The following is a 20,869-nucleotide window of genomic DNA, read 5'->3' as shown; positions in this document are numbered from 1 at the left end:
CCACATGTGAACTGTTGTTTTTCAATGCATCTCTGACAAAAGAAATAATGAGCCTTTTATTTGGAAAGCCCCAGTCCAGATAAATAATTGCAATGACAGCATGAAATGGGATAGTTATTCATGTGTCTGAAAAGATCAAGCCAAGACCACACTGTGCATTCAGCACGAGGAGGAACTGAAAATCTTTGGTCTGAAATAAATACCCTATAAAATCATTTCTGGTTGACATAAATTATTAGGAAGAAAACAGAAATAGAATCGGCTCCTAAAACAAATGCAACCTCTTTTGGGCTTATGACAGTTGTCCCTTAAAGCCTGGCCTGCGTATAAAATTTAGGAGCTAAGAGCTGAGAGATCACCAAGATTACGTTGGCACCTTAGGTTGTAGGAAAGATTTGTAAAAATGCATGAGGACATATAATGAGATAGGTGCTTATCTGTATTTGGCTACATCTTAAGTTGCTAAAATAGGCTTTGTAAATCGGTCTCCCACTGCTTTTGGTTTTCCTCTTTAATGTTCGTCTTGCCTGCTTTCCCTTAATATCTGTTTAAAGGAAGACCTGGGGCCATGGGTGGTGTATGGGAATTTCACTGTGTCTTTGGAGTGTTTCCCTGCCCCTGTGCCCTCCCTGCTCTCTGGGAGGGTCAGCTGAAGCGGCATGTGTTTGACAGCCATCTCCTGGCTGCCAGCTGGAGCTGTGGCTCAGACTGTCCCTTGCAATGGACAGGAGGTTGTTTTAGGGAATATTCTCATTCATATTTGTGGGAATAACTCATCAGGTCGAGTTCTGCACTGAAATAGTAACTCCTGGCATTCAATTTAGTTTTGTGATGCTTAATTAAAATAGCATGGCTGTGGGACTGCATTTTACCATCCTGTGCTAGGCATAAGAGCAGGTAAAGAAGAGCGTTGTATCTTTTGTATGCCCTTTGTTTTGGGGCCTGCCTGGCCCTTACTTCTGGCTGACTAACGCAACCGTTCCTTCCTTCAGGGAAGGGGAACAAAGATTAGCTGGATGCCCTGTTTCCTCCCACTCTGCCTGCCAGAATATACCCAGGTCCCAAGGGGGACCACTGCAGGACCACTGTCACTTGGGGTAGCAGCAACTCATTTTGATGAAACACTGCTGATGGCTTCACTGGACCAGAGAAAGCTGGAGAAGTCAGTGTGGGGTCATCCTCCCCATGCACTTGTGTCCCGAGTACGCTGTACTCAAGTCAGCCACCCCGGGTTACATGGGAAGGTTTGGTGCCCCAGGTACAGCATGCCCTGTGGTTATGGTCCTGAGGTCAAACATTCTGTATTTGTCTTAGACGACTTAATGAACATGTCTGCATGGTGCAAGGCAGGATTGCATCAGGGATATCCGGGCTTCAGTACAGGGCTAAAGAGGGGAAAACCCAGTGTAGTAAGAGGTAGGGAAGGTTTTCTGTCTGCACGTGTAGCCATGTGACTTACAGGGGTGACTGAAGAGGTGGAAAATTGACAAATTAATCTAAAATGAATCCAGTTGAAACAAACAAAAGAAATCCTCATGAAACCTGTCATGTGCTATCAGTAATTCATTATTGGATAGAACACAAACGCAGGTCATTCCATCAGCTGCCTTGCTGTATGTGACCTTGATTGGGCAGGCAGGTGAAGCTGGGAGCGGCGGCCTTATCTCAGCATGTCTCTGGCTTGGCCATTCAGAGCTGTAAGACTAAGAACCGTGAAGCTTTTGACTGTATTTCTTTCCTGCAGCTATTATCTTTTACTGATGAGTCAGTGCATTTTAATCTAATGGAGAATTTTTTAGTACGGCTGAACCAAAGGGTTTGAGTGGATGAAAAAGAGGAGAATACCATCACGGAAATCTCTGCAGCTTGGCATCGAGCTTTGTTGACAGCCAAGGGCTGCTTAATCAGTATATTTGGAAAATCCTGCTTGCTGATAAGTAAGGGGTTTGGAGAAAAATACTACGTAATGCTTATTAAGGCATTCATTGTACTTTTCATTGTTTGTAGAGCCCTATTGTCATGCTGTACAACCATAGTTAAAGGAGTAGTGATATTAGTAGGAATTAACGTCCTTAATTTCTGCTGTTTGTAACTTAGGAGATCTTCTCAAATAAAGCTGCTATTTCCGTTCTACCCACATCCATTATTTGCTTCTCTCTGCCCTGAAATTCATGGCTTAGTGACTAGGAAGGTGGTTGCGTAGAGCTAGGCAGGATTTCCTCTGAAAGAGGAAATCCACTGTCTCTCTCTCTGATTTGTTACACTCCCCCACACACCCAGCAAATTCCTAAAACCATTATAAGTGGTTTTGTGTGAAAAGGGGCGGGGGGGTGGTGGATATTAATGCCTTGAGATTTCTGAGGGAGTTGGCACTGATGGCATTGATGACTTCCAGCAGAACGAGGTAATCTGGCAGGGTAGAACTGATTAACTGTGAAAGAGGAAATCTGGGAGTATAAAAGAACTTGCATTTTGATCCTGTTATCACTCTGAACATGCTTCAGACTAATTGTGAAACTCAACCACTTCTGCTCAGGGATTTTGACTTGCAGTTGGAGAGGCTCATACCCTGGCTGAACTAGTGCTAAAAACCTCCACATCTGTCCCTGTTGCCCTTTTAGGAAAAGAGATGTGTTAATTGCTAAGGGCTCCGATTCATATTCCCTCTTGCCTTTATCTGCAGCTGCTGAAATGCTCCTCAGCTGCTGCAATTCACAGACTGGCACATCACGTGAAAGCATCACGTATTGGTAGTTTATATTAGATACACTGGACTGAAAATTGTGGCAGCTGAAGAGCCTGTTCTGCCTACTGTGGGGATACAACCTCCGTGGGCACACAGGAGGAGAAAGCACGCAGCTCGGGTGTAATCTTTCAAGCCCCCACCAGTAAACCAGCCCCAGGTAAATTCTGCCCAAGATGGTGACTCAGAGCCCCACGTCTAACCTCAGTTGCTTACTAAACTTATTGGGATTTAACATGATGAAGTAAGAGTTGCTCATAGTGACTGAGTAGCAGGTGATCTAATAGATAAAAGCCCCGGCGGAATTGCTGGGTTTGGCTCTCTTTGGTGCCGCTGATCAAGCTGCTTTCAAACAGGACAGGAAAGCACCCAAACTCATCTGCTGAGAAGCAAATCATGCTGCTGCCAGTGATCTGTGGGTTCATGTCAAAGTAAGGTTCGTGCTGACAGATAAGTTCCTTCAACCACCTTTCTACATTGCTATGAAAAAGCACTGCAGAAAAACTTGGAATTCTTCTCATTCATTATATTTTTGTATGATCTTTATTATAAAGGGGCATATTCCAAAGCAGTCTTCAGGATCTGTAACAACCTTTGGTAGAAGGGGCAGGGATGAAAAACCTACATACTCAAGGTGGAAAGCGATGGGTCCATGGGAAGGGCTGTGACACGGTTACAGTATAGTAGGGGCCAGGACTTGACATTAAAGTGCCTTCCAGCACTGTGTTCCCATAGGAACCACAGTACTATTCTTAGCCGAGTGTGGCCTCCTTTACTGTCAGATCTGGGAAAGCAAGGTTTTCTCATAGAACTGTTAATAGTAACGTTAGGGGATTTACTGTCTCTCTTCACCTTGGGTATTTCCTGGCTGTCGGTTCATTTATGGTTCTAATCAATCTTGCGAAGAGGATTTACTGTCAGAAACAGGAGTCTCTCCGTACGTTTCTTGTAATTGCCAGTAACAGGGTCTGTGAGAGAGAAGTTTTGTTTGCCTGCACTGTTGATACAGATCACTCTTATTCTCCCTCCAAAGATCCACATGAATTTTTCTTTTGAGTAAGATCTCTTTCTTTCTCTTTGTTTCAAATTTGAAATCTTTAGGGGAGTTTGTTTTAAACACTGTACTGGCTCACACACGCCCCACCATACATTTTCCATTTTTCCCCAGTAGTCCTCTGTCACTGGCAAAAAAGTAAATAGAGAATAAAATAGGGAGAGCATGGGTGGGTTTTTTTCAGACTTAAAACCTTTTTATCTTGTATCAAGTGGAAGTTGTCTTTACTCACACTTCGGTGAAACAAAGAAGCTCTGAGATCTGTCAGCTTTCAGGGAAAATCCCACTTTTTTTGCATTGATTTCTAGCAGCCGATGTTCTGAGGATGAGAAATTTAGAGCTGCTTCTCCCCTGTCCCCAGAGCTCCTGGGGCTGTCCTGGCTGTTCATGGAGCATGCTGTAATGGATCCAAGGATGGGGATGTTGGCAAACATTACTACACCTGGAGCCTGCTTTTTCACCTGGCAGTAGTCAAGACAGCAAATAACTAGAAAACATGTTGAACTGGTCACAACAAGCGTAACGAGGATTAACATGATTCTTTTCAAACAGCAAGTTTGTTCTTCTATTTTGAGTCATCTCATTTCATTTACAAGGTCTTGAGTAACCTATAACAGATGAAGTAGCTATGATTAGGTATACTCTACGGTTGCACAACTGTCCATCTGCTCTGCTTTTCTGCACAATCCTGGTTGAAGGCTTCAGCATCATACATGCCACTGAGGCTGGGGATATGAGTGGATGGTATCACACGCTTTCTAAGTGCCTGGGATCATGAAGGCGTCCAGCTGCCTCGGTTGATGAGTCACCCTGCAATGAAGAAACAAACTCTTCGAGACAAGGAGTTTACAAGTTTTTTACACATATGGCCGGACTAAATAACGCTAGGCTGGCATGATATAGCAGAAACCAGCTGTGAAACAAGGATCAGAACAGTTCTAAAATCCAAGGCCTTTCTCTACGGGGCTTCAGAAAGAGTAGAAAAACACAGCTGGGGAAATAATTGCAGATTTTTCTTTTGCTCCTTCTTCTCCCCTCTTTCTTGTAAACTCATACTACGGGTGAGCCAGAAATGTTGCTGAAGGGAAGGAGGGGAAAGGATCAAATTTGCACAATGGCCAGTTTCTGGGTGTATGTTATAAAATGGGACCCTAATCCTGCTGTCCTGTAAGAAAGAGATGCTGGGAAGTCACTTTCCTCCCTTCTTGGCCTGTGACCTGCAGACAAATGATCTGGCTGAATGTGTAACTGGGGTTAGCTCTGTGCTCTTGAACTGCCCGTTGACTGTGTTTGAGCCATTTCCAAACTCACTAGCAGCACACTAATGTGGTCTGGGGTGGCCAGCACAGCCAGGTTCCTCCCAGTAACTCAGAGCTCCCCAGGAAGAGGCAGACCTAACACTGGCAAAGCGCACCTTGCAAGCGAAGGGCATATGAGCAGAGGCCCTGTGTTGCCCTGCTAATCCCGAATGATGGTATTGTAATCCAGGATCAGTGCCTTGGCTTGGTCTTTTAAGTTGTGAGTGGTAGTCTCGCCCCGGAAAATGGCAAGGCAGGGATGTTTCTGTTTTTAATGATTTTATCCTTTTGGCTTTGTCTCTCCAGATGATGTTCGATTGTTTGGCTTTGTCCGATTCACCACTGGCGATGCCATGAGCAAGCGAGTCAAGTTTGCCCTCATCACTTGGATTGGAGAGGATGTCAGTGGCCTGCAGAGAGCCAAAACTGGGACCGACAAGACTCTGGTCAAAGAAGTAGTACAGGTAACCTCTTCCTTCTGCTTCTAACCGCCAGTTCTCATCGCTTCTAGCTCTACGAACAACAGCATGAGGGGAGAGAGGAGGAAGAACTGGATCATCCTTCAACATAATAGTTAATCCTTTAAAAAGAAGACAGTTTCCTGTTGCCTGTCTTCCTGCTAGGAAGACTTAACATCTGCCCTTTGAGCACTCAGGCATAAAGGAGCACCTTTGAGCTTACGGCTGTCTTAACTATTTCATGAGGAGGGAATATATGCAGTCCCCTCCTTGTCACCAGTAACATGTTTCCCATCTCGTTCCCTGATATGGAAATAACGTAATAGTGAATGGTAGAGAACAAGGCAGTATTAAGTTAAGCAGATAAAATTAAACAGAAACACCCACGCCCTTATTTAAACTTCTCTTGAGGCCTTTTGTCACTGCACAATGAATTCGTGGACCTAATCAACTAAAGTCTGAAGTCCCTATCAGTACCAATTAACTAACAGCCCTTAATAGCTAACTGGATTTGAATAGTCTTCTGTTTGGGTTTGGGTGTATCAGGGCAAAAGAGAAATGTGCTTAGTACACACCTTGGAAGGGCTTCACTTGAATTTGTCTGCCCCAACTGAGCTTATCATTTTAACTCTGTCAAGGCCTCCCAGGGGACTCTGAGCCGGGCTTGCTCTGTCAGGCTCCAGGCTCAGTCCAAGCAAGTGAAAACAAGCAACAGTCACGAGAGAAGTGAATTATGGAAGACTGCGAAGAACTGCCACCAAAAAGCTGACTTTAACGGAGAAGATGCTAGCTTTTAGCATATTTCTTTTGAAGAAGTATTTAAAGCAAGATTAGCTCTTTCAACTAAACCTAGGGCCAGCTCTCCAATGCCTGAGAAATGGTCTTTCTTATGCATTTGGAGAAGAGGCTGACCATTGAAATAATCTCCCTCAATAATTGTGTTCTTGCCTATGTAAAGAAATCTCCCAACAGGGCAATATGAAGGATGAGAATGAAGTCCCCCTCGATTCATTGGTAGTTTGTATGATACAGAAGATTATATTTAGATAAGAAGCAGGAAGAATATAATAAATTCATATCCCTCCAGAAGATAGGCACTGATGCTAAATGTTTCAAAATGACAATTACTCAGAGGGGTCCATTCTGAAAAGAAACTTCCATAATGACACCTGAGAGACAGGAAAGCAAATCTCTGTTCATGTGAAGGAGCTGAATCTGTGTAATTGTAGCTGAAGATGAAATTATAGAGTACTGGTGAATGACTCATATAAGAGTCACTAGGCCCAAGATTTTTTAAAAATATGTTTAGACAATTTATTCCTGTTGAGATGAATACCATTCCTGAATGCTCTTCTAAGATCCGTCCCTCAGGTCTGTTACATATAATTTGCAATTTCACTTGTTTCATCTTTGATTAGTAGTCTGTATGAGTTAATAATCTGGTAGAACATTAACCATTCTTGGCTGTTACTTAAAAGCTTTCCGATTCCAAGTAATCTGTACTAAAATATGAAAACAATACAACTTGTGCTTAATACACTTTTATTGAGCTACCATGTCTATAACCCACTCCAAAGCATTTCTGAATGTAATGTCAATGGTGACCTCCTTGTCATAAGAAATGATCTTGACAACTAAAATTTTCAAGAGTTCTACATGTGCAACTGAATACCTCTGAGTGAAGTGGGATAAAAGCAGAACTATTTTCTTCTTTTTATGCATGTAACCGTGGAGATAATCTGTCAAAACAAAGGAGGACAAGAAAGTCCAACTGAAATTTAGTGGAGGGAATTTATCCCAGAGCTATTTCACTCTTACTAGTTCTCTTAACCTTCAAGTGCATTCCCAGTCACCCCACTGCTTCTGATTTTTGCAGAGATTGAGATGTGAGTTACACATAGAAAAATACAGTCGGTTGTTTGCTGTAATGATAAACTATAAATCTGACTCAGTGTTGGTTCATCATTTGGAATAAGTAGTACCCTAAAGTGGGAAGTTTCTTCTTTACAAACCCTGAAGAGGATCTAGGCTATTGCAGTTTGGCTCTCTGCAGTTTTAGTTGGGTGCATGGCCCGTAGGTGCACTTACCCTGTGCAACATGGCTCTCCTTCCAAGGAAGTGTGGCACAAGGAGGCTTTTAGTACAGCAGATAACAGCTTTGATTTTGTGATCTATAGAAGTGATTGGTTGGGATTCCAGAACAACAGTGTTTCAGTCTGAGAAGCCCTCAGTAAAACTTGAAGGGCTCTCAGTATCTTGTAATATTTGCAAAGCTAACTGTGGCTATTTATTTAAGACCAAAGCTCCAGTGTTGCGGGGAGCCCTGCTTTATACTCTCTGCTATGTTGTAGATGCAGTGATGAGCTACTGTTGAGCTCTGCTCAAAGCTGAACAAATGCCAATAAACGTTGTTCTTCCGCCGAGGCACTCAAAGTGAAAGACAGTCAGCTTGAATACTGCCTAGCAAGCAAAACCCACCATGTTGCATCTGTAGAATAAAGAGTGTTCACACATGGTGATTATTAATGGTCTCCTAGAAGCACCTGCCATAAGGAAAACGTAAGGGATATTAACTGTTGAAGAGTAGATTATGGGCTTGTGAACAAAAGGATGAAATATTATAAAGCAAGGAGAGGAACTGGGTTGTCCTCGCTTTTGTATTCCTCCCTTGGAAGGGGGAGCAGGTGCTGTGAAATCTATAGGGAGGTGGCTTGGGAAGCAATGCTGATAGTCAGCGGAGGAGGTTGCCAGAAAATCTCTCCAGAAGAAAGCACAATTGATTTTTAACTGTAATAACTGTAAGATTACAGGGATGGATCTCATCTGAGGCAAATAGCCATAGTTCTCCTGATCTGTACTAGCTGAGAATCAGGTCTTCTTGCTTATTTGGGACTATCCTTATTACCTCTTTAATGTTGTTGGAAAATGGGGTTTGTGTTTATTGTATTTATTTTGGATTGTAGAAAAATGCATTTTGCATTCAAAGGACATTCAGTAGCTTTTTCTTCACAGCCATTTATTTTCAATCCTTTCCTCTTTACCTCAGCTGGAAATCCTGGATCAGGCCTGTGACCTGACCCAAGTAGTTCAGCTGAGAGCAGGTTAGAAGTAAGGCCAGAGTGGGGAACAAGTCTTTATCCATATTTTCTTAAGGGTATAGCTAAGTACTAATGTGTGGAGACTTCCCTGTGTAAATGGAGACATGGAGTAAGGTGATGCAGTATCCACCCCATCTCTTCTCCACTGAGCTTCTGTCTAGGCCAAGGACAGACCTAGGGCTCAGGGGTAGTAGCACACAACGTCCCATGCTTTGCAGACTGTTGCTTAAGATGTTTGGGAGTTCATTTCTGGGGTACAGTCTAAATCCTAGAGCAAGAATGATCGAAACTTAACAGCTGGGGAACTTTGTGAAACACTAAGCCAGGATGACTTAAACTACAAGGCTGCATCTACTTTGTCATCAGCAGTAGTGTGTTTTCCTTTGTGCACATAGGTGAGCTGGCAGATGCTTACCGTGAGCCATAAGTGCAGCAGACCCCACAGCATTTGTGTCCTCTGCACAGCTGCAGTTTGATCGCTGTGAGCCTCTAGTTGTCAAGCCAAGGTTGTACTCGGCTGCCAGCAGATACCAGCTGAACGGAAAGGCTTTGGGCATATTTTCTACTTGGCTAAAAAGGAGATGATCCAAAGCTGGTCTTAAACTCGTGTTTTCTGCCCCTGGCAGCAAAGATGGTTCTGCCTTTTACTTCCTTTGTATGCATAAGCTGTGGCTCCTTCAGCCTTAGTACAAATCCATCCAGCAGACTCTATGTGCTCTGAGGGCTGTTGTTTTGACTTCTTTTATTCCAGAGGCCCAGGAGAAACAGGTTGGTCAGCTTAAGCCCAGCAATCAAGGCTATTGCAAGCTGCTTGTTATAGCTAGGAGAGGCTGCCAGCGTGAGGTTCAGTTCAGCCATAAAAATTCCAGCAAGGTGAAACCTGGCAGCTGTGGGTTTGAAGTACAGGAGCGTCAGGCCTTCCAGTGAATGGCCCTGTTCACTTTCAGGAGGGGCAGAGGGATGATGCTATGCTGCTTTTCTTTGAGTAAGAACAAGCCCAGACACAACTGGTTGTGGGGCTGGGAGCGGCAACCGGTGCTAAAGGGGTCTGGTTTTGATGTAAATGCCGAAGAACTGAAAACAGGACTTGGTTTCCCTCTGAGTGTTGCTTCCTCTCTGTGAACTTGTTGCCCCTCATGCCTGCATTTCCTACCAGGAGATTTTAACCCCTCATTAGGCAGCGTGGAGGTCTTTTTCCTGACAGGACTGAATTCCCCTGCAGGACTGTCTCAGCAAAGGCACTGCCCAACCTTTGCCAGTTTGTCTTATTTTCCATAAATTTTGACTCTTCTCTGTTTTCTTCAGCGCTCCTGCCCCCACAAAGTCATGTGCTCTATTATTTGCCTAAATCATATTCAGGGTAAAACAGCTCTGTTTCTGTGAGCAAATATTCGTGGCATTTTATTCATTGTTATTTTTGGTGAGGAATTTGCCTGGCTTTAGTGATGTCAACAAGTTTACAGAGTTCCTGCTTTGGAGCTCATGGCCAGATGTTTTTTCTGTTCACCTTTCTCTTTTCCTCTGGATTCCTCACTGCACTGATGCTGGTATCTCATGAGGGAGGACCTACTTATGGGGTTACTGTCCCTGGTCTCAGGACAGATACAACACATCCACATCCATGTATGTGCATAAGTTTCTCATGTTGGTAGAGCAGCCTAAACAGAAAATGGTTTAATAGCTTTGTTAGAGGCAGTCAGAACATCAAACTCATACGGTACTGGCTATGTCACGGTGGCTTTGAGACAGTCTTTCTCAGGAGCGTGAGTGAGATCCTGCTGGGAAGGCAAACAGAATTGTTCTTTTTTACTGTTTTTCCTATTCTGGTTTACTGTAATGACCATACCAAATGGATATGGATTTACAAGAACTCCTAGTCCTAGTCTGGAGAAGGTGGTAACTTTATAAGTAATTTCTTTAGGCCAGAATAAGCAGCTTCTCGTCACCCCACATCTGACACACAGCCCTGTGACTTTTCCAGTGGGATGCAGCACAGATATAGGAAGAATTTGCAGATCAGCTGAAATGTAGTTCCCATTGCTGAGAGATGTGTTTGCCAGAGGTTTAGGCTGGCTTCTCCCAGTGGCTGGAACTGGCCCATATGAAAATTGGCAAGGAGTAAATTTGAAGAGAAGATTTTTGCTGATAGCTTGGACTCTGACAGCTGATCGCAGGACCAGGTTTGGTGTAGAGTGGAGGGCAGTGGTATTGTATTGCTATAGGCATTTGTCACTTCACAGCTCTCCTTGTACTCAGAGAAGCCCTGCTAGAACATACCTCTGCTGCAGCCATAGGACATGTCCTTTCTTCCCGATGACCCCAGGTCTAGGACTCATACTATGCTGGAAGAGAAACTTGGGAGATGTCATCTCTGTACTGCATCTGCACTGAAAATAAGATGACCAGTGGATGGGAGTGGTGACATTAAGCACAGTGGAACTGAGGATTTTGAACATCAGTGGAAGCCGCTGCAAGCCCCAGTGTAAATAAAAACAGTAAGAAGGTGCTCAACTACCTGGCACCGTCCCTAGCTGCTAAGAACCCAAGTGTTTGTAGACGATACAAGGATTTTCCTTTTGGCTTCAGGCCTACCCATGCTGTGATTTATAAGGGCCTCCGCAGACCTGTTTGGTACAGTATCTGCACCAGACAGATTTTCCCTTGGCCAGCTTAGGGAAATTTTATGGCCCCATATGCTAAACATTCAGGGCCTGGAATAGGAAGAAAATCTACTCCACCCTTTTTTTTCCCCCCATAAAGTTGTCTGGAAGAGAAGGGCTGGACTGAGCTTGCTGTATAAATTTCATGCTTCCCAGGGAGAGATGCAGGCTCACTTTTTGCAACCTGACCAGCGTGGTTGGAGCCCTTTCTCTCCGTAGTGTCACATGGAGGTTGACAGAGGGGATTGGATTGCAAAATTGTGACCCTCTGCTACTCGGGCACAAAGAGAAGCACGTGCTAGGTAGGTGTATTAAAGAACCATGAGTAAACCTTACTTTTTACGTCATGTTCAATTATTCGAGAGGCAAGGCAAAGAGACTGTGGCCACTGTTGTGTCATGAGAGAGATAAAGATAAATGGCATCATTGTTTTTCTTATCTGTAGGCTGCTGATGACTCTGGGGTGAATACAAAGGCTAGAATTCACTCCCAGGGCTTGCTGCAGTTGTAAAAAGCTTGGGGATAGGGGGAGGAGAAGAGAAAAGGAAGTGGAGGATGTAAAATGAAGATGCACGTCAGCAAAGCAAGGGCCCAAGCATCAGTTATGCACTGTGCCTTAGGCAGCTATAACTTCTGCAATTCTCTTGAAAGGCATTAGATATCAGTATGTGTGAGAGAAGAGAAAGGAGGGACTTTCCCCACCCTAGTCTCTTAAGGGCAGAAAGCAAATCTGGTGGCACACCAGAAATCTGGATGAAGTTGGATGCCTGTTGGCATTGCTGTTAGCTGCTTGAAGCTGGGATTTTTCCTGGTGCTTTGCAGGAGCTGGTTTGCTATGATCCGTTATTTATAATTGCAGATGACAGTCATGACAAGTAAGGACCATTGCCTGGTCTAGTTAACATCAGACCCAACTAAATCAGTTGGGAGTAGTTTTACATTCTGGCAGTTTCAGTGGGAACAAAAAAAAGAGTGAACTCTGGATAAGATGGCCCTTGGCTGAAAAGTGCTGCTGTTGATCTGAGAGCCGGAGTCCCTCCTGTCTTCCTGCCCTGATGACACAGGAGGCAGTTTCAACTGTCTCTAAAATACTTATATGCCTCCCTTCACCTTATGATTTGCTCTCTGATCAAAAGCTTAACCCCAAAGAGCTCAAACAGTGAATTCAGAGTGATGAGGGAGGCTATGGCTGAAGAAGGGTCAAGCAGGTTATTGAAATCAGGATTTCCAGGCAGCAAACTCACCGGAAGCATCTTCTCCTCTTGGGGCCAGGCTTGATGAGACATCGCGGTGGGTAAGAGCAGGTGGGAAGAACAAAAGAAGCCCTTGACAGCACCTGCCAGCAGAAAGGAATAAAGCAAAGAGTTATTAATAGCAGTGACCCAGATTGCACTCCGAGGGTACAAATCTGGTACAAGAGGTGGCCCAGTCAGCTAAGAGGATATTTAAGAGTGGCTGGGTTCATAACCTATCTGGCCACTGCTGAGAGGAGATTTTAAGGTGTCTTGGTGGCACTGACATGAAATAGTGGCTGGTGCCCACAGATCATCACCCAGGACTCATCTGGATAACTGTCTAGTTGAGAAGACACTTCACTAATTATAATTACTTTGTGGTATATGTAATTTAGTTCCCCTCTGTTCATGCATGAGTGCACTTGCAGTTTTAATTTCAGAATCATCTGGATTCTGCAGAGTGGGCATTGAAGGATACCTTTCCCACATTTATAAAATACACACACTTTTCATGGAATCCCTCTCAGAAATTATTTTATGGGCCTGCCTTAGTTCTCACCAAAGTCAGTGCAAAGACTAGCACTGAAATTGAGTAGTCCTGGATAATCTGCATCCTGAGTTGAGAAAAATTTGTTAAACCTGTTAGCACATAGAGAACAAACTGAAAAGGCTCAGCTCAAAAATCATGTAGGTAGCACACCGCAGTGAGCATCTGGAAGTAGGACATGTGAGCATGACCAAATCTGATGTTTTGGGCTGGTTGCCTCTTCATTTCTCATCTCAAAAAAAAGGATTTTTTTTTCTCCAAATAAACAATTTCTTTGCCATTTTCCCTGAACTCTGCTAAGACATGGATGAGCGCCTGTAATGTCTATATGTCCTCACACCAGAAAAGCCGACCATTGAAGCATGGAGCAAAATGGTTCTGTGAAGCAGTTGTTATTTCTTAGGACTTTGTCTAGCTGCTGATAAACTAAAGCAGAGCAGACAAGGCTTCTCGTAGCTGCTATGAGCTTTTTTTTTTTTTCCTCCCCAAGCAACTCTTCGGTAGCGAGGATTTCCTACAGTGTGAAACAGGATCAGCCGCAGCCTGAGAGACTGGCGTGGGGGAGGGAGCTGTTTTGCTCTCCCTTCCATTTCTTCCACCGCATGAAAGAGGTGCTGAGGCTCTTTCAAGCTGAATCCTCCTCCACCCCCTCCTTTACCCAACTCTGATCCCAAACTGAGACCCTTGAGACGCTGCCAAATAAAGAGCTCTCCCATGGCTTAGAGTCTGAAACCAATTAGAAACCTCCCTTCCACGGTTGTACCGGGGCTGTTCCAGCACCAGGGAGACCTGGACAAGATGACTGCTTCTCTCTCAAAGCATCGCCTCATTGTCCCAGGCAGCCTCCGTCACCTTTCAGGGCGATCGCTGCCCGGGGAGCCAGGCATTGCAGCTCTCCTGAGACATTGCAGCAAGGCTGTTGGGATTTTAATTATTTTTATTTTTTTTTTCAGTCATCAGTTTGTCCCTGACCCGGCAGAGCGCAATGGATGCTTGTGTTTTTCATGGTGTCTAAAACCTCTGTGGGTTGGGGGTAAGGGAAAGACACATGCAGTGTTTTCAGTTGTGGTTAGGAAAGGAAGGAAAATGCTAAAGCAAGAAGCAAATGTGCATGTTTGCTGAAATGTCTGTGCGCACACATGCCTGCCACCCTTGCTATGAGGCAGGAGGGGCAGCCCCGCAAAGGAACAAATCCCTGACTGTCACGATACAGCCGTGACAAGTGCCCCAAAGGCACCGTAGGATCCCATTCACGGCAATCTGTTCTGAGAAAGGTTTTCTCTGTTCGCAGCCTCCCACCCCAGCTCCCCAATGTTGCAAAGAGCTTTCAAGCAGTGAGATAGCTGCCCTGCGGTACACAAGTGCATTAATAAAGCGTGTCCTTAAAGGTCACTGTGGATCATTAGACCACAGGGCATAGTGGAGCCTATTAACAACGCCAGGAGCCTGTCTGGTACAGTATCTTGGTTTTGGCCATGATGTGTATTAGATAGTTGGGAGGAGGAGTCAGTAAATCTAGTGAAGTAGACTTAGGTGCTCCTGGTACCATCTGCATGTTGCTCAATGATTAATGGCAGCATCCTCCTATCAGCTGGTGGGGTATGATACTGTAGTGTACTGTGGTGTAGCACTGTTCTCATTTTTTTTAGGAGAAGAGGTCCTAGAAAGGGCACAGATGGGATTAGTGACTTGTCCAAGATGATGCTGAGGGTCAGTGGCAATTAGAAGGTCAGCAATTTTGAGCATTTTAGTTTGCATACTACTTAGGAAACTTGACCTAACCTAGCCTGTGCATTTATCGCTAGGAAGAGTTGTTGCATAGGGCAGGATTGGGTCTTGCAGCCGGTGACTGTGGAAGTAGACACATAAAATTTTTCCAGGTCAAGTCTGGGGTTTTGCTATCACTAGTCTTCTGCCTCCTCCACCACTTTCTATCTATCGTCTCTACCACAGTAGGTAAGGGTATGCAGCTCACACAGCCATGGAAGCTGGATAACCTGTCTTTATTCAGGTACTTGGACAAGTATCCCCTTTTTTACCAGGCTTTTTCTTCATCTCTTGCAGAACTTTGCCAAAGAATTTGTGATCAGTGACCACAAAGAGCTGGATGAGGATTACATCAAGAACGAGCTGAAGAAAGCAGGGGGGGCTAATTATGATGCACAGACTGAGTAAACGCACAAACCTCCTGGCACCATCACCTGGATCTCAAAGGGAGGTGAAAGGCACAACAAACTAACACAACTGAGTTGAGGCAACTGAAATCCCCAGCTTTCTGTGTACACCTAAGAACTCCCTTTCTTTGCATACAGTGGACTTTTATTTTCCGTTCCATCTCATGAAACATCCCTCTCTGGGGTTCTGTTTTTCATTTTTCCTCCATTTTTTTACTCATAACTCTGTCCATATTCTCGCATCTGTGGAATTTAGGTTTGGCTCTGCTTTGGTCCTATTCAGCATTGTGTTTGTAGAGGCTTGCCGTTGTGTCCTTCTTCTTTGTATGCGTACATGTCTGTGTGTTTTAGTTGGGCTCAACCTGGTCTCTGAGGGGAGAAAGTTTTGTGGGAATTCTGAACATCCTTTATCGTACTTTTTTTAAAATTTGTTCTGACTGATATTCTTGGGAATAATATTTTTTGCTGTTCTAGGCTTAGATCAACTTGAGTTGACTTCACTCAAACTTTGGTTAAGTTGTCTAAGCTTAAATGTCCAGCTGAGATGTTATCTAACAGCTTAAACGACAAGGCGAAGAAACAAAAAAATTCTTTGACTCTTAATAAATGGGAATAAATTTGCCTTAAACATTGCTTGACAGTTGCTATGCTATGTGCTGCATCTCTATCCCTCCCTCTTAAAAATAAGATCCAACATGATTTGAATGCGGGGGGTTTGTTTCTTGAAGGTATCATGGCACAGTAAACTGAGGGGTTTAGAAATGTCTGGACACTTGTTCACTATTTTGTGTACATTGGTCTCTGGGTTTGTATTTGACTTTCCTAATGCTGGGGCTCAGGAGGTGAAACTGAAATGCATAGATTTCCTTTTTAAATGATGTCTGCAAAAATAGCAGCCGCTGAATCCTAGCAGCCATCTCTGCCCATGTTCCCCCTGGTTTTTTTGCAGTTAAACACAACATCTTCAGTTATTTGGGGCCTTCAGGCAGTGAACCATCCTACAGCTCTGACCGAGGGATGGAGCAGGGCAGTTCTGTCCCGATTGGGATGAAGCGTTTAACAGCAGAGGCCCAGAAATAACCTGGGCACAGTTTGTTTGGTACCAAACTGTTTATTTGGGGGGCTTCTTTGTATGGCTTTTTTTTTGCCATCAAAGCTAATTGTCCCCGGAATTACGTGTAGGGGGAAACTGTGTTGTACTGGGGCTTGGGAGTCAGCTCTATAAACCCATTACAGAAATAAATGTTTTTCAAGAATAGTTCTCAGCGACTCTGTTGTTCTTTTACCTTCCCTGCAACAACAAGCCTATATTTAGGAGGTCTCTTAATCCTGGGTGTAAGGCTTTGCGCTCTTACAATCTTGGGGCTATTAGGAGAATTAAACACTGGCTTAAATGTAAAATGATCTCAGTGCTTGCAGTCCTTGTCTGCTCATCTCTGCTCTGAAAGGCAGAGGTGACCACAGTGCATCTGACACACTTTTTGTTCAGCAGCGTTACATCTAAATTTCCAGCACCAAAATGCCATGTGGGAATTGTAATTAGGTCAAAGAGAATTTCACACCTACGTAAAATAAATGTAGAGAGGTCAGGAACAGATTTGGGAGCAAGAACAACACTTTCAGAGTGAAGTTTTGCAGCTTCCTGCACAGGGTTACGTGGGGTGTTAAAATTCTGGACTGAACTTAATAAAACTTGCTCTGAAAGAAGGGAAATGGTTATTTTTTACAGGACTGACACTAGGGACAGGCATAACTAACAGGCAAGAGCTTTGCAGAGGGCTTGTGATGGTCTGAGGCTTTGCCTTACTGGTTCAGTGACCACGATAAACTTTTATTTGACAGCTTGTGGGGTACCGAGACGGCAATCTCAGTCTGGTCTTCAAGCCCGGCAGCAGTATTGCAAGAAATTCATCAGCACCAGCTGTGGTGTGGGGTTTGATGCACTGCTCAAGAAAGAGCACAGCACAGAGGCAAACCAGCTTTCTCAGCCGCTCGAAGGCATCTCAGCAAGACAAAGAGGAGCACTTGTGCTGCCTTTGGCGAGCTGGCTCCAGGGATGGAGGAAACGAAGGCATCACCCTGGTCTCTTCGATTGCTTTGCTATCCTCAGTCAGCACATGCCTCCCACGGAGTATTTTTCGAAAGACTTGCTAAATCTTTTTAAAGTATTTGTCTCCTGCGGGTAACTTCTCCAGGCATGTCTGTTCCATGCCCTCTTTGACAGCCGCTGCTGGGGCCCAGTGCCCTGCATCTGGGACCGACACCAGCGGTGGTTGGACGGGCTGGGAGGGGAGACACAAGGCTCATCCCTCCCTTGGATTTTCTCCTGACTTCTGCAGTGGTTTGAAGTGGGACTCCAAAGTATCCATACAAGATAACTATCACATTTGCCCTTGGTCAGTCCAGTTTGCAGAACATCCAAGATCCCATATTCCCTCTTTGAATCACCTCTATGGTGTACGGGCACTTGTGGTCCCATTTTGACCACAGGAATATCAAGCTTGCAGTCACTACTACAGCAATTGCATGAGCAACATTAGATACATATGAGAAAAATGAGGAAGAGAAAGAATTACTCATTTGTGATTAAGACATCAGGATAAATTCTTATGGAAAAAAGTAGCCTAATGAATGATACTAATAACAGAGAATTAGTGGCATTTTGTTTTGTTTCTAGCCTCAATTTCATCTTCTTGTGCAGACTACCTAGCAATACCATCTTGCCAACACTCTGAAGAACTTTGAGGGGAAAAAACAGCACAAAAGCATCGCTGCTGCTCTGTGTCTGCCCTCACTGGAGCTCAGTTGGTCCAGTTCTGAAAAACCCACCGGGGAGTTGTTGTTTGTACAGTCCTGTTCCTCTAACAGCATTGCAACAGCCAAGTTAATCAAGTCCGTGCTTGTCAAACCCTCAATCAAATACAAGATTATCTTTGTCACAAAGAATGTCTTAGAAACACACCCAGCCCCGACCCCAGCCCAAGCTGATGAATGTACATCCCAGGTGGCTGCCTAGGAGTCTTTAGGGCAAAATGCATTTCAAGAATTCAATGCTTCCCTCCCTCTCTACTCATCACTCCTGTAAGAGTAATCTGAATTAGACATTAAATGGCTTTGTTTTTAAAATGTTGATTATACTTCAGCATTACTGAATGGTCTTCATTTTCCTCAAGAGATTGACTTTGTTGGTATTACGTCAAACCCTTATGTTTGTAATAGGAGCAGCTCAGCTAGTCTCAGGGGCTGGACGTGCCTGGTGAAACTCATAATCTGCTCTGCAGACTAAAACTCTGGGATCTGCTGTTGCTTGGCCGGAAAAGTACCCCACAGTGTTTGCATGCCTTACCCTTCCTCACTCATAATAAAGAATGCAAGAAACAATTGACAGAAATTGAGCAGAAGAAAGACTTGGACATGAAGAGTAAAAGCGAAGACCAATTTTTCGTGGTGCATTTGGGATCTCACGCTTGGCATATCACAATAACACAACATAAATTGGAAATTGTCTCTATTTTAAAACTTCAGGCCTCCTCAGAACCATCCTTTGCAGCACATTAGTGTAGCTGAATGTCTGCAAGTGGCTGATGCTCTGATCAGCTACATTAGGGACTCTATTATGGGCTGTATTTTGCACCCGGAGCGGTGGAGACAAAGGAGGACTTAAAAATACCTATTTTTTCTGTAATACTTCTCATCAGGAGGTCTCAGAGTGTTTCAGAAAGATTAGTATAAACCAGACCGTACTGTCATTCCTGGAGCACAATACCCTTGCTCAGGAAGGGGCCTTTTGCCATGGAATTGAAGCAGAAATAGCAGCCCATGTGTTACAGGGCCCCAGAGCCCCAGCCTGGGGAGTCAGCCTCTTAATACACACATTCCTCACCTTATCAGAGCAACGCTGATAATGCTCCATCCTGGGATTTATGCTAATGACCATACAAACATGGGTTTTCTTTTTCATTTTGAATGTATTTTTAATATAGTCAGGTGCCCTGTTTTGTGTCCATTTAGTATTGAAAGCCTGTTTTTTGCCTTATCAGCCCTTTCATCAGGCTTTAAAGACCTGCTGCTGCACAAAGGCTTGTGGGCTGCGTTACAGGAGCCTGCGGTGCCCCTCGCACTGCAGCCTTTGCCATATGTTGGGGCTCGGGGCTGGGGAGACTCTGCTCTGCCTCCGACAAAGCGAGGGAGAGCGTGAGCGGCAGTGACAGCACACTGGGGGCTGTGTCTGGCAAGGAACAGACTGAAATGGTTCAACGGTTGCTTTATATTTGGCATCGCCAAAGGATTTTCTATTCCTCCCCATTACGAGTGCAGCAGATACGAGGCAGCATCCACTTTTAGCAGGGACGGAGCAACAGAGCTGAGCGAAATACCTCCAAAATCTTCTTGATTAATACAGAGAGTCAGACACAGCAGATGACTTCATTTTAGCAAGGCCAGATTGGGGGGATTTTATGCAGTGCAGTCAGATGGTGGTAAGGGATGGGGTGAATGGGTGATCCCCCCAAGATGTGTTTAGGATGCCATGGTAGCCATCAGGGAGAAAAAGCCTCGGTACCCAGGGGCAAAGTCGTGGTTTGAGCACGGGAGACAGCAAGGCTGCTCTGAGTCATAGCAGGCTGCAACATGTGAACAGCAAATTCTCACTCCGAGGAGTAAGTGGGCCTTTGCAGAAGAGAAAATAGCTGAACCAGGCAACCCTGGCTGCACGGGCCGGCCCATGGAAACCGCCAGCATGCTCTGCATGTGTTTTTATAGACTGCTGTCCCAAAGAGTGTATAATGCCAGATTACTGGCTGGTGTTAAGTAGGCTCTGCTGTACGAACCCCTGGGGTGATCTAATCTCTCCGCCTTGAATTGTTGCAGTTATTTAGCAATAAGGCACCGGAGGAGCTACAGAGAGGGGTGAAGGGGAGATGCAAGACATTTTGTGCATTACAGTACGAGTCTAGCTCAGTTCAGTGCTCCACGACACGGCACAAAAAGGGACATTGTTCAATCACTGTCAATACATGAGCTATAAGCTCTGTTCCAGGCGGGACGACAGCAGCTCATTTTCTTGCCTCGTCCCCGGCGGACACACTTCCGCTTACTCCTGGCGCTGCGTCTCTTACAGTCGTGGGGGTGCTTGGCTGGGGGCTGGAAGCAGGGAACTGGGGGATCTCTCACAGATTTCCCCAGACTGGAACCATGGGCTTGTGGAAGTGGAAAATAGCTCTTACTGAGCTATGACGTGAGACCTCCTCTGCCCTCAAATCTCACACTTTTGGGACCTCTCTGGTGTATAATGGGAGCTATGTGTTAATGCAGTCCTCATCTAAGCCTTGGCTTTATGGCCCAATGGGGCAAAACACTGAAAGAGATGGTTTAATTGCAACATGATGAACTGTGTATTGCTTGGTGGGAATGAGTGCAATAAAAAAACATTTACAGCCCACTCAGGCCTTAGTCCCTGGAGTGGTACAGTCCTTCCTAGTGTGATTTGCACCTATGCTGGCAATCCATCTGCTGAAAACATTGTATTTTCAGCTTTCACAGACATCTGTTTCTGGCCTGGAGTAGCTCACTTTGCTGATCTTACAATGACTGATTGATTTGT

General features: G+C 44.7%; 1 protein-coding gene across 1 annotated transcript in view; it reads left to right on the top strand.

Annotated features, from left to right (window-relative positions):
• The window catches only part of COTL1 (coactosin-like F-actin binding protein 1), a 20,989-nt gene extending 5,301 nt beyond the window's left edge, over positions 1–15,688 (top strand). The window contains exons 3-4 of the mRNA XM_009704530.1: positions 5,402–5,559; positions 15,158–15,688. Coding sequence (XP_009702832.1) covers positions 5,402–5,559; positions 15,158–15,268 — 269 coding nt within the window. The 3' untranslated portion in view covers positions 15,269–15,688. The remainder of the gene's footprint in view (positions 1–5,401; positions 5,560–15,157) is intronic.
• Positions 15,689–20,869: the final 5,181 nt, after the last annotated feature.

Source organism: Cariama cristata, unplaced genomic scaffold (assembly GCF_000690535.1).
Source record: "Cariama cristata isolate BGI_N322 unplaced genomic scaffold, ASM69053v1 scaffold32037, whole genome shotgun sequence".
In the NCBI taxonomy this organism is placed as follows: Eukaryota; Metazoa; Chordata; class Aves; order Cariamiformes; family Cariamidae; genus Cariama; species Cariama cristata.
This window is presented reverse-complemented; position numbering and strand designations above follow the sequence as displayed.